We start from the raw sequence: 14376 nt of genomic DNA on the forward strand, positions 1-14376 counted from the left end.
AGCATGAGACTTTCCTACATATGGCAAGTAATAAATCGATGGTTGAAACAAAGCAGAAATTTGCAATAATGATTAACAGAAAATCTTTTAAATTAAGTTTTTAAACAACGAATTGAGGAAACAAACTACCAAGTTCAAATGCAGGTAAAAGTGTTATTAATCAGTTTCATATGAAAATTATTGAAACTAAAGTGATTAAGCAAAGCTTATTTATCTGCAAGGACTCACTGAAGCTAAACTATGTTCTTGAAACACCCTTAAAATAAATTTCAAAGAAATATGGATATGTTACTCAAAAAATTTCAGACCCTGAATATGCCTAATGTATTCCGATTCCCCTGCCCTCCAAAAATGCAAATCTTCAATTTCAATCGTTAGAAAAACTAAGACCCCCGCCCCATAGTTATGATTATTCCGTTAGTACTACAATGCATCAACATACATTGTAAATTCCTTATTTTTAATGACGGTATAACAAAATCTTTAGCTTCCGTGATAAAGAGAAAAACTAAAATTTTCATGTATAAAGCCAAATAAAATTACCTACAGAATTTTATTTCAAGAAACTGATAATGCTTCTTAGGTCCATGATACGAAAATCTAACGAAATGCCATCCTGAAACCCTTTTCTACAGTTAAGTTCCTTCCCTAACCGAATACCATCTTAAGTTTCTCTAGAACTTAATAAATGCCACATCACAATGCTTTAATGAAGCCTATTCTTATTGAAAGGGGACTTCGTAAACATCTTTTCTTCGGTAAGTTTTGTATAAGTAAATACCAATGTCAAGAGATGTCACATTAAAATTCATCACTGAATCACCCTAAATTACTTCTGCTTTTTTTTAAAGAAAAGATTACCGACTTTCGGCCAGTTGGATATAAAATTACTGCTTGAAATCGATTCCAAATAACTATAAAACCATACCTCAATAAACGAGTCGTGCTTCGGTAAATTGTAAAAGTTAAACCAGAACACTACTCATATTAGTTGGTGTATTTAATTATGGCAAAGCACACGAGGGCTATCTGCCTAAAGGGAGGGATGCCTTTCGTGGAGGACTTTCTAAGGGAAACTGGCTCGTATACACGTTACACATGGGGAAAACCACGAAAACGCCCATGCAGCCAGCCCGTTCGCGGGATTCGAACCTCAGACCGAACTACCAGTGTTCAGCGTCTTTACCGCTCGGCCGCTGGTGGGCACTACTCATATTAGATATCACACAGCCATATAAGTTGTATAAGTAAACACCAATGTCAAGAGATGTCGCATTAAAATTCATCACTGAATTTCCCTAAATTACTTCTGCTTTTTTTAAAAAAGATTACTGACTTTCGGCTCGCTGGATATAAAATTACTGCTTGAAATAGAATCCAAATAACTATAAAACCATACCTTAAAAAACGAGTCGATCTTCGATAAACTGTAAAAGCTAAACCAGAACACTACTCATATTAGATATCACACAGCCATATATGTTACATGTGTAATGGCCCACAAATGAAGTGCAATATTTAGACTCTAACTTTCGAATCGAATCCTGAAGCTGATGGCATTTAAATTAAATCTTACTGAACAGTAGCCGAAAGCTTATTTGAAAATGTGATGCCAAAAAGATGGTGGATATGCCTTTAGGCTGAGGAGAAGGGAACAAATAAAATTTCTCACTTCATCATAAACTTCAAGAAAAATTTAATATAACGTCTTTCAGCATCACATGGGAAAATAAATATGATAACTGAAAATCTCTAAAAAACATGAAGAATGATTCGAGAGAAATTTATTAAAAAAATGTCACTATATTTCCCAAAATAAAGGGCGTTCATAAGGAAAATAAGCGTTCAGATGTATCAGTTCTAGCTCTTAAAATCACGATGAAAGAATGTTACATTTAATGAGAAGGTAAAAATTACAAATAAACTGAAATAAAATATCTTTTTTAGCATTTCATTCAAATAAACATCACCATGAGCTGCTATGAGCAACAGTCGGGATTGAAAGAATTACCTAAAGTTCTAGGTTGAAAATCTTCTTCGCATTCTTTTATCTAATACTTTATAATAACAGGTTAACTGTCTACATATTTTTTTTAAAACTTACCTTGGATTCGTAAGTGTTTCTTAGCATTCTAAAAATAACTGTAGTAAATGTTCCTCTGAAATTATAACTCACCAAAATTTATTTTTTGACACGTGGTGATATCAATACGCATGAATTTAATTAGTAAAGGTGCTTAGAAATCAAAATAAATTTATGCCAGTCAAGTGATCATAAACTGAATTAATAAATAACCAATTCTGCAAAGTAATATGCATAGTTAATGGTCTTAACCATATGCAAATTATTTTGAACTATTCATGCTGAAGATTAGGTCTAATTTATTTTGTTGAAGGTACTAAATAAAAAGTCTAGATATTTACATCACAGGTGAAATTTATTTCCTTTAAAACTTATACGTGTGTCTGTAAATTAAAAAAAAAACTGAACACAGTTCATTAAAATTAACAACTTTTATCATAAAAAGTATTAAGGTTTGTGACTGTGAAGCAAAAAAACATAAAAATTCCAATTAAATAATAAAGCAGTTTCATCTAAGTTAAAAATTTATTTACAGTCTTGTATTTCTGACATAGCACAAAATATAATACAAAACAAAAGAAATTAAAATAAATCGGTAACATACAAGGTGAAACTAACCACTTTTTCAGTTTGACAACGAAAAATATAGCCAGCATAACAATCAGCACCAGATAAAGTAGTTTCTCTACATATGAAACCAAAGTGATCTAAGTGCTTGACACCCTAAAAAAAAAAGACAATAACTTCAGGATAACTCAAATGAATACATTTACTTTAAATTTATAATGCAAAGAATATTTATAGCAAAGCAATAACTGTCTTTCAAATTAAATTAAATATATATTATTTATATTACTTTAATAACAGTATAATACACGATTTTAATAATAATATATACAACAGATTTTATAAACGCATTAATGAGAATGCATACCAAAATATGCCCTCTAGCTTTAGAAACTGAATCCAATTCCTCAATATAAATTATAATTCTAGAATAAAAAATATCGCCAACACGTAATTATTTGGCAAAAGAATATAAATGATATGCAAGATAAAATGATACAAAGGACATTTTATTATTAACTACTTCCGGCAATATAATTTGTTAGATATACAAACCACTCCTTTCATCTATAATCTTTTTCCATAACTTTCAACGTTATTCATAATAATAATTTATTCCAATCTTATCGTAAACGTTGTTTTATTTATCATAAATGTTTTTTTTTGGGGGGGGGGTTATTGTTATCAATGTTTTCTTTTTGTGACAAATGAAACTCTTTTGCAAAAACAAATTCTTCTCGGGCTATTGATAATTATGCAAGATGTACATTTGGCTGATTAACTTAACTAAAAAAAAAACTATTTCGATTAGATTCTGTAAAACGTCTTGTCGATTATAAAAGTATACATCTTTGGAATCACAAAAATATATTGTTTTACTCGTTAGATCTAAAGAAAGAGATGAAAGCTTGACATTTCAAAACTCTTCTGTGGCATTAGAAACTTAAAGTTATTGCTGAAAAATAATAAATTGACATTATAATCTTGAAATGTTAGGCGTGTTTTCAATCAGACACAAACTAAATATTACAGACACCTGTCTAATGAAAAAAATGATATTATTAAGATTTTCTAGAAGGAAATAACGTTAAGAAGTTTACTAATTAAATGAAGTCAGTTTCTACAAATGAGTTGGTGTTCCACATGAACTCAGTTACTGAATTATTCTCTTGGACCTCAAGTAGGTATCCATTATGAGAAAGGCGTTCTGACTGTTCTGTTAACAATAATAATTTTGTAAGTTGATTACAAGTAACTGTCATCAACGTTACAGGTTCCATACTCTATTCCACGTATATGTCCACAGACACATTTCATATGCGTATGCGTCTATTCCTATGTATTCATCTAAATATCTCCCTTCTAGTGAAGTCACGCTTAAAAGACCTTGTTTTATTTAATATGGTGTGTCTTGATGGAAACTATAAAATACACTGTTAGTCATTATAATTCTTGCACCGTGAAGAAACACAGCAGAATCATGTTTTATTTTACACAATTTCTGGTAGCTTTGGAGAACAGAACACGTAGAAATCATTATCTCGAGCATCCGCCTCAGAAAACAGATGAGTGAAGATCGAAAGCAATACACAATGAGCCGTAAAGACAAAGCCAAAAATGCATGCCAAGTTGAGTAAGTGGCGATTTGCTGGCTGAGTACAGCTGCTACTACACAGAAATGAAGTGACACAGGAAGGAACCAAAAACATCGAAGGGCTGTGATTGTTTGGAGGTGGAGCTTTGCTGCTGACTGGAGGAGAAAGTAATCATGCCAAAAATAACCAAGATTACATAGCTGGGGAGGGGGACTGAACTCAGAGCCATCCTTTTAGACGGGCAAGGCAATGGAGCAGGAATAATATGAATAAAAATAAAGTTATATTAAATTAAAAGATCAATAGTGACCCAGTAAAATAACATAGTCTCTGGGATAAAGTTTAAATGGCAGTTACAGGTACTGCAGCTCATGCAGCTTCAGTTCTATGCCAAAGTTAATTGTTGTACTAGCCGGCGAGTTTGTTGGGAGAATATCTCTGAAACCACTAACCAGACGTTTTCAGTTAGTGACACATGTGAAGGATGCGTTAGCCAGGGCAGGCGTTAAAGGCCTTGTGTGTCGAGAAACACATTATCGAAAGGTGGAATGAAGGAGGCCAGGAAGGTATAGCATAACCTCAGAAAAGTAAAGATGGCTGATCAAATTTCTCTCAAATGCAGACCAGAAGAAATCAGGATATTGCTATCGGTGGCATCTTTACAATTAACCCAGGTGCTAAGCCAGTGTGACGATGAAGAATACAAGCTTCAAACGTTTGGTCTCCTCTTTCACACACGTATACGACTATCAGATAAATGTAAGAAAAAGCGGGATCTAAGATGACGTAACGCGACTGATGATCCAATAACATCTTTGAACGCACCACTGCAGGAGCTAATTCTTGTGCTGTAGCAAGCGTCAAAAGAAGCTGAAAGAGTAGTAGACTTGCTGAAAATCCGTGAAGTTGGCAAATGTCGTCGCACAGTACGTATGAGTGCTTGCAATGCACCTAGCTTCTTGATCAAGGGTGTACAATGTGGCTGTACAGTCTCTAACAGCGATGAGGGCAAGGTGACTGCCCTCTCGCACTGCAGACGTTGCTAACTTGCATCTCGCACGTCGTTTTATGAGGCCCGCCTGGACCACCCATTACAATTTATCATAACATCATTCGATCTCGACCAAAGAGAACAGCAATTGCGCGGTACGATAATCCGCAGTCCCCGGTAAGCTATGATTCTCCCTCGATCGCATTCTCACACGTGCTGGCATGAATTCCTCCTTTTTACACGAAGCATAACAAAACCTCCAACACACAAAAAACAACGCCTAAATTAAGGCATAAGGCCACCTGTGGTCAGGTGAGTGGGCTGCTCCCCACAAACAAACAACCCCCCCCAAAAAAAAATTGCGATTTCCAAGTGGAAAATCAACCTTTCGATCTGCATTTCCTTCGTGGTGTAGTAATTCTAATAGCCAGCAGCGTAATTAAGAATAAAATTACGTACTGATGTATTGTTACTTATTTATCAATAGAGAGAAGAAGACAAAAATACAATCGATTTCGAACACAGTGGCTTTTGAAAATTTGAAAGACACGATACTGTGCTTTGCATAAACTGAAAACTTCTCCATCGGGATTAATAAAGGGGGTAAGTAAATTTTCTCTTAAAATTTCTACAAGTTTATTTCTCTAGAAGGAAAGCCTAATCAAGATAAATTTAATGACGTATTTCGAAGTCAGAAACATTCAGGTATAAATTTTTTAATCTTTGTGATTGTCCAGTTTGATCACATATTAGGTAAAAGCTCATTATGCTTCCTAGTAATTAGCAGTGTTTCATAAAATTAGGCAAAGCAACAACCCTGTGTTTGGCGTAGATTTTAGTCAAAACAATCGATTTCGTGGGCAAATTCCAACATAATTTCTGTTGACACATGGAGCTACATTCTCGTTCGCTTTACTACTTTTGCGTATAAATACAACCGTGAAAATTTCTTTGCTCCTGATGAAAAGGAACCTGCATCTGTTTGCCGTCGAAATCGATATTGTCATGACTAAAACTACCCCAACACAGGGTTGTTGTTGCTTTTCCTAATTTTATGTTTTACTTTCTGTTCGTCTTAATCAAAGGTGTTGCTTACGAAGAAAACAAAGAATAATAATTATTCATTCAAAAGAGCTTTCAGTATAAGAATATTAAACCAGCAGATTTGTCACCATAAGCTATTCCTTAACTGAGATTGTTTTTAAACTTACAAATTATGAAACTAATTCAACATGTTATTACAGATTAATACATAAAAAACTTTTGCAGTTTTAGGATGCTATAAATGCGCATAATCATAAAATTAATGTATTGTCAAATTACTCAGTTACTGTAATATTTTTGACTAAATTTATAAATTATTAAGCCTGAACTGGAACTTTCAAGTTAACACTGCTTAGTAACTGTTTGAATCATTAAAAAGGTCTTATTCAGGTAATTCGCATAGAAAGCATAGTGGCATCAGGCCATAAGAGCATATAATATGTTTCTTATCCATGCGTCATACGTTATGGCCTTCTGTCCAGGTGTAAGCATCCGATTTGTGACTTTCATTTGTCCATTAATAAGCCTATGATTCTTAGAGAATAACTTAATTCAACATAGATTAATGTTCAAAATTATAAAGCATATAAATTTTTAGTTAAATAAATCATCATGTCATATTTACTATATCTTGTATTTCTGACACAAGATCCATAACACAAGCTAATTAGTAGAGCTTAAGGATAACGATAAATGAGCAGGACAAAACTTATCACCCAACTAATTGGGTTGCTTTTTAGAATTTGTGGCTAAACACTTTGTTTCTATCGTCCATATTTAGGTCAAATTTGGAATTTTTTTGGAGGGGGGGTCCTTTTTTTTAAATGAAAAAGCACATACAATTTATAAACAACACAAAAACATCTGACATCTTGTCAAGTCAAGGCTTGCTTTCCTGAAATTTTCTTAAAACTTTGCAAAGAGGATACATTTTCTAGGCAGATGGCGTAAAACATTTTAAACACATAACTTAAGAAAAACACAGAACACCATATTCCAAACTAATATCCCATTCGATCGCATTCCAAATCAATCAACATTCCAAATAATCCTCATTCAAAACTAATATTCATCTCTATCTAATATATTAGCTTCTGAAGCAATCCTTTCCTGAAAACTCGGAGGAAAAAAAAAAAAAAAAAAAAGACCGTCTAACCAATGACAGACTTATAAGGTGGGGCGGCAGCAAATCCACCAAAATTTTCGCATGCCCCCTAAGACACAAGGTACATTTAATTTTTTTAATTAATTAGTGATTTGGAAATGAAATGAACTGGAACGCTGGACCCTCGTGATTCTGACTTCGCTAAAATTATTTAGTTATATAAAAAATTCGTAACAATAATAAAAACCATTGTGCATTATTTTTTATAACTTACAGTGATTATTTTTTATAACTTACAGTGATTGTTTTTTTATATGTTGTAGCTTCTTTATTTTGCTGAATTAAGATTTTTATAACTAAGCCTTTTTCGATAACAAAGTAGATTCTAAAATTTCCTCCCCCACCCAATGCATACTATTTCGACGCTTTCTCTCTGCTTTTTTTATTATTTATTTATTTCTTTTTTTTTTATAGCGCTGGTACTTAACTTACGCGACTCTCTTTCTTCAGCTTTAGAGAATGTATGGATTGTTCAAGTTTTCACCAATTTTTTTCCATAAGAAATGCAGATGCTATACATATTCGAATCTAGGAAAATATGTTCTGTTCTCTAAATCGGGATTTTTTTTTTTTTTTTTTAATTTTTTTTTTATTTTTAAATGATTATCTTCAAACAAAAAAAGTTTAAACAGAAAACTGATATTTTCAAAAGAAGGAGAAAAATCATGCAAGCATTTTATGCAGCCATCATGTTTTTCTTATCCAGAATCGAATGTCATCTAATTTAGACGAAAGTTTGAACTGATCAGCAAATACAGATAAAATAACTAGTGTTCTGTTGTTTTAGCTACACAGTGACTGGTCAGCTTGAAATTATAATAGTAGAACTTTACCAAATTTTTTAATTATGCGAAACCCATAGTTCCTTATTAATGGTAACTTAATTTGCTGAGAATCTGGTCTCAAGAATTTCTATCAGTTTAAAAAAATACAAGGATTTCTAAAAGATTTTATTCAGAAAAAAATTAGAAATTTTTAAAATGCATCACAACAACATAAGAAAAATTTTGGCTCGAACACAGATCAGCCATACATACAAAAGACTCAAGCCTAGCCAAAAACAACAATTAAGCATGTAAAGTCATATGATATAAAATAGTACACACAAAAAGAAGATAAATTTTGGCCCGATAGCCCATCAACTTCCTCAAGAATCTGGTGTAAAACATAAACCTTATCTGACACGTGCGTACAGTTTTTAAGCTCTCATAGTTTTCTTTCGTAAATATGAGTAACTTAACCGATATTTGGGACAGACAAATGATTTTTGGAATTCAGTCATAATCTTTACTAATTCAGAGAAGTTACTAAAATTAGAACTTTTTACACGATTTTGGGAATTATATCCAATAGGTGTATCATTTGACGTAACAGCTTGATGGTATGTCCCGTACCAGTGGGTGTCTCTTGAGCACAAGCTTGAGCAAAACACAAGCCAGGTTTAGCAACAGAAGTCTTAGTTTCCCCTAACAAAAAATACCCATATCTTAGAAGGACTCACTGTACTTGGAAGGACAGTGATTTTTCAAACCAATGAATTATTAGACATTTGCGAGTGAGAACCAATTAAAATGATCGATTTTTACTTAGAAGCATTCACATCGATCATTTCGAATACTTAAAAGCAAGGGGTAAAGGCCTATATTTATCTTCTCCCTTTTTTAAGGTCTGGTAAATTTTCGCTTGGATTTCAGCAATATTTTATTCAATCTAACCTCCAGTTTTAATAGCACAACAGTAGCCCATTACCAGCTATGAATTTTAATTAATTAAAGGATAAATCATTAAAGCAGTGTATCAATTTCTATTCTGAAGTCGTGAAATCATGTTGAAAATAGTTTCATTACATCTTGTTAGAGACTTCTATTTATTTATTTAAATATTCTACTGATGAAAATTTATTTAAATTTTTTTTTTTACGTTTAATTTAGAAACTTTTACATTTAGGAACAAACGTTAGAAATTCATCCGCTAAAATCATTCAACTAGGTGTTTTAATTTATTTCACAGATATTCGAAGATTGGGAATCTGTTGCGCTACTTCGTATTGAAACTGAGAAGACAATGCGTTTATATTCGGCATTCTCTTTATTAATTAGTTTACACAGCTCACTAAGCTTCAGTTAATCAATTTATAACAATTTGTGTGGAATTAAAGGTATTCTTTCCATGCATCATTGTAGTAAAATGAGTAACGAATCTAGATGGCGAGTTCTTGGATTCGATCTGTGGCAAAAGCACGGCCAGCAAATTGGTAAACCTCAAATTCAAGTCCCGTTGAGGTTACACACAGCTATCAAGTTGCAGTTATCATACAGTTAAATTTACGAACTTAAATTACTTTTATTAAGTACTGAACACTGAACATTTTCCAGCACATTATGAATAACTGTGGTAAAAGCTAACTTATGTATTTAACAAAGTTAAGACTATCAGTTTTAATAAGCATTATGACATGAAATAATACTTCCTGAAATATACATTTCCCCAGTGAAAGTTAAGTACCAGCGCTAAAAAAAAAAAAAAAAAAGCAGAGAGAAAGCGTCGGAATAGTATGCATTGGGGGGGGGGGAATTTTAGAATCTACTTTGTTATCGAAAAAGGCTTAATTATAAAAATCTTAATTCAGCAAAATAAAGAAGCTACAACATATAAAAAAACAATCACTGTAAGTTATAAAAAATAATGCACAATGGTTTTTATTATTGTTACGAATTTTTTATATAACTAAATAATTTTAGCGAAGTTCTATGTGAAATTGTAATATTTTCTCTATAGTGTAAAACGAAATACTTGAAAGAGACTAAGCTTTGCCGGAAAAATAAGAATACAGGGGCAAGTCCATTTAACATTGAGTAAATGGCTATATCGCTAAACTGGCGAGATATCGTCAAGCCGGCGATGGTTTTGGCGACTAAATTTTGTCGCCAAATTTAGCGCGAAATCATAAACACTTGCCAAACGGCGACATTTGGGCCAGGTCCCTGTATAACTGTACTGGGTATTGTAATTGAATAACTGTAATTAACCATGTATGTAATTGAAACGATATCCGGCCTTCCGGAAATTTCGAGAAGTGGAAGGTAATAGAGATTTCTCGGCGGCCGAGGGAAAACTATAACAGACTTAAGAACAGCAGCAGTTTCCCGGTAGCTGTTTAGTTCAGCGTGAGTTTGTAGTATTGAGATACCTCCATGTTGACTTCGCTCTTTAGATGCGCTTTGCATAGCACTTAACGTTCTTGGTAGTTTGAAATACAACTACTGACTGTACTCTGTGATACTGTAAAGAGCTGTACGAGTATTTCTGTAGAAAGTTCCAGAACTATGTTGTAGAATTCAATTTTCTACAGTGAATTTTTGTAAAAAGTTCCAGAATTGTGTTTAACGTTCTTAGAAATGTAACTACTGACTGCAGTCTGTGATACTGTGAAATGCTGTACGAATATTTTTGTAGAACGTTCCAGTACTGTGAAGTGTTTCTTTTGGTAAAATAAATTTTATCAAGCTGTTATCGGTTCTGTAAGCATTCAATCTATTACGAACCCGTACGCACGCAACATTATTATTATTATTATTATTATTTCTTTATTTGAGTCAGTCTCAAGGGCGTAGCCAGAATTGTGCAAGTCAGGCCTTTCTTTCCTTGAGTTCAATGAAAAGAAAATGTTTCATGCATCATACGTTCTACGTTTCTATTACTATATCCTCTACTACAAGTAAAAGCAAACAAAACAACAAAAGAATTAGAAAAGAAAACGAAGCAGAGCTTTCATCTGGTTACAAATAAGCTTAACTTCCGCAAAAGATTTCGTCTATAGAAAATGGCCATTACACGGCGCAGATCTTCGTTTCCAAGCAAGAAAATTTCAAAATGTGTCAACAACTTTTGTTTATTCTATTTACAATAACGATAATACTGCCGATAGCACCCAAAGGCTAAGTGAATTGCAGTAAAACGCAGTTACATATCCCGGAACTTTCTAATGAAATCGTCTCAAATTCTCACCAGTTTCAAGAAGAATAAATACGTCAAAGCTTCACTTGCTCTATGCCCAGTATGGGAAACGAGAAGTAATTATCCATGTTACATGACTTTAAAGATACACATCTCAATAAGCGCACCAAACAATGTGCATTAATGATTGAAACATTGCAATTTCTTAGGCAAACGCTCAATTATTAGAATCAATGCAAAATTTGAAAATTATGCATAGAGGAGTAATGGTAGGTTCGGAGAAGGAAAAAAAAGATTAAAAAGATTTTCTTCTGAAAGAACAATTTAATTTATTTTTCACTTGTTAACACGCAAATTTGATCGCTGTTCTCAGATAAAAGTTTGTAATAGATACAATAGATGCATGTTTATTTAAAATTTAACAACTCGCAAATTTGTTTTCAATTTGGAACCAATAAAATAAAAGACAAAATTGATTTTTAATTAATGAAAAATTATACATATAATAATTAATGTAAAATTTTGCCAAATGTTAAATAGAAAGAAGATTTATATTTTTACTAGGTTTCATTAACAAATTAGTTAATTTGCTATGTTAGGGTGCAAATAAATAAAATATAGTGAAGTTAAGAACAGTAGTTATCAATATCTTTATAACTATTAGTCTTAGTTTCACGATCTTCTATTTGTTCGATTATATTTGTTTATCCTGTTTTAAAGAAAAGACAGAAAGCAAGCCTGATAAAAGTGTGGTACGTGAACAGAAATATTGAAAGCTTTCTTCCAAGCATTTCGTTTTAACTTTAGGAGGTGCTTAATAAATCACTCATTATTTAAGAAAATTAATATTATAAATATTTCACATTTTTTTAAAGTTTTAAATAGATATTAAGGGATTTTCTAAAACAAATCCAGACAGTACGCATACATTGTGTTTAAACAAACCAAATTTAGTGAGTGTATCGATAGTTAGAGAAGGAAGGGAACGGAGGGGGGGGGATTAAGAGGACGGATGGGTATTCATGGAGGCCTTTTTGAGGAAAATTGGCTCGTGTTCACCTTACATATGGAGAAAATCGCAAAAACCCCCATGAGCCAGCCCATTCGCAAGGATTTAAACCTGACTAGAATTATCAGTGTTCAACTGTTTTACTGCTCGGCCGCTGGTGGGCCAAAAGGCTGTGAGAAGCCACGAGTTCGTTTGAGAGTTAGCCTGCCTAGACTAATGTGCTATTAAAAGTATATTACTTAGCGATTTTCACCTTTGTTCTGAAAGCAATTCTATTGTGTGTAATCTTATAATCTTCCTCTTCATCTGACGTTTTGATTCGAATCTTTTTTAAGAATCTGTTACACATAACCATATTATATTTAAGGTTGCAATACTAAACATGAATTATCAGCATTTATAAACTATTAATCGTGTTTTATCAAATTTACAACATATCTGAGTTGCAAGGTAATCAATGACTGAGTTAACGCCATAACATACTTGATAATTCTACCATAATAAAATGTTAGAAAAGCGTTTTTGGGCTTCCTCGCCCCACCATAGACGATTTACCAGGTCCAGGGCTTCCTTCACTACTAAATAATAATATAATACAAAAAGGTTCTCGGCCATTCTGGAAAAGTGGCACCAAAAATTTTCGCATTGCCCAGCGGTTTTTACCGTGGAATGCATGGTGTAGCTAAACAAAACCAAAAGAGAGAAGGAATGAAGAAAAACTGGCGTAAACATATGCAGGGGCACCGAAATCTTTTACGTACCTAGGGCTTTTAAAAGATCTTAATCTGGCCCAGATCAGGTTCATACCAGAGTATTTATTCTTGACAATAACGTCAGAGCTTAAATAGATCCGGTACTTCTGTTTTCGAGCTAAATTATAATTTCAGCCTGAGCCCTAAATAAAAGGCTTCTTCTTTCTTACTTCTTTTATGTAAGTGAACCACAATTTTAGTAGATAAATTTTGTTTTAATAGCAAACATGACTTAAAAATCAATTTTAACTTCTGAATGCACGCCTGTCTTTCCTTCGCATTCAGACCTTGAGCAGAGGTTGACACTTTTAAGGAAAGAAAAGCCCCCAATCATATGTGAAAGGCTTATTCTCCAGGATGTGCAATGAATTTATGACAGCGGACAAACTTTGTGTTCCTCAAAGTACTAAAAGTGATACCCTGGTCTTGCACGTTCCACGCTAATGACTTCCTATTGCAGAACTCCTGTAGACTTTCTGAATGATATAACCAAACGCGGAGCGCCACTGCTGCCACTTGTACAGAGAAGTCTTATGTTTATTCCTCACGTAGTTACCGAATCGTATTCAGAGAAAATTTCTCCTTGACGGCTAGAATTATATAGACAGGGCAGCGCGATCAGAAAGTCTTGAACTCTAACCTTTTTATTTTCAAAGCTACACTTTTTCTTTAAAATTTCTTTTCATATCCTAAATACTGTGTCTAGAATTCTCATGATTCTTTTTAGTGGAATTTTAATCGTTTTATCTTTTTTCCCTTGGTGAGCTGCAAGAAAAATAACGCAGCAAAATTATTTATTAGATTTTCTGTTTACATTTCTCCTAATTTAAATTTAATTATTTAAGCTCCTCGAGATGCAAACTAACTAAATAGATTTCTATGTACATTTCTCCTCATTTAAATTGAATTATTTTAAATTTTACCTATTTTGTTTATTTTTTTCTTTCGTTCCTCATAGTCTTCCATAGGGCTCCGGCACTTCTAATTTTAGAAATTAAGCCCTGAATAGTGTGTTAACTTCCACTTAAATGCTAATCTCACTATCTAACAGAGGAAAATTTCAATATTTCTCTGCAAAACTCTTGAGCTAATTGAAAGTTACTCAAGTATGACCCATACTTTAATAAAGGCCTTTCTTCCCCTTGAACGTTTTCCATATCTCTCGTGGCTTCTAGCTTTACAGCAACGCACACTAGCAGATACGGTGTATTTG

At 33.1% G+C, this 14376-nt stretch overlaps 1 protein-coding gene across 1 annotated transcript in view; it reads right to left on the bottom strand.

The window, feature by feature from the left end:
• Nucleotides 1–14376, bottom strand: part of LOC118184243 (TBC1 domain family member 1-like) — a 335166-nt gene that overhangs the window by 212970 nt on the left and 107820 nt on the right. The window contains exon 5 of the mRNA XM_085809767.1: nt 2702–2806. Within this exon, the coding sequence (XP_085665893.1) occupies nt 2702–2806 (105 nt within the window). The remainder of the gene's footprint in view (nt 1–2701; nt 2807–14376) is intronic.

Source organism: Stegodyphus dumicola, chromosome X2, assembly GCF_044657685.1.
Source record: "Stegodyphus dumicola isolate Sdum_Otavi_A_Nest chromosome X2, ASM4465768v1".
Taxonomy (NCBI): domain Eukaryota; kingdom Metazoa; phylum Arthropoda; class Arachnida; order Araneae; family Eresidae; genus Stegodyphus; species Stegodyphus dumicola.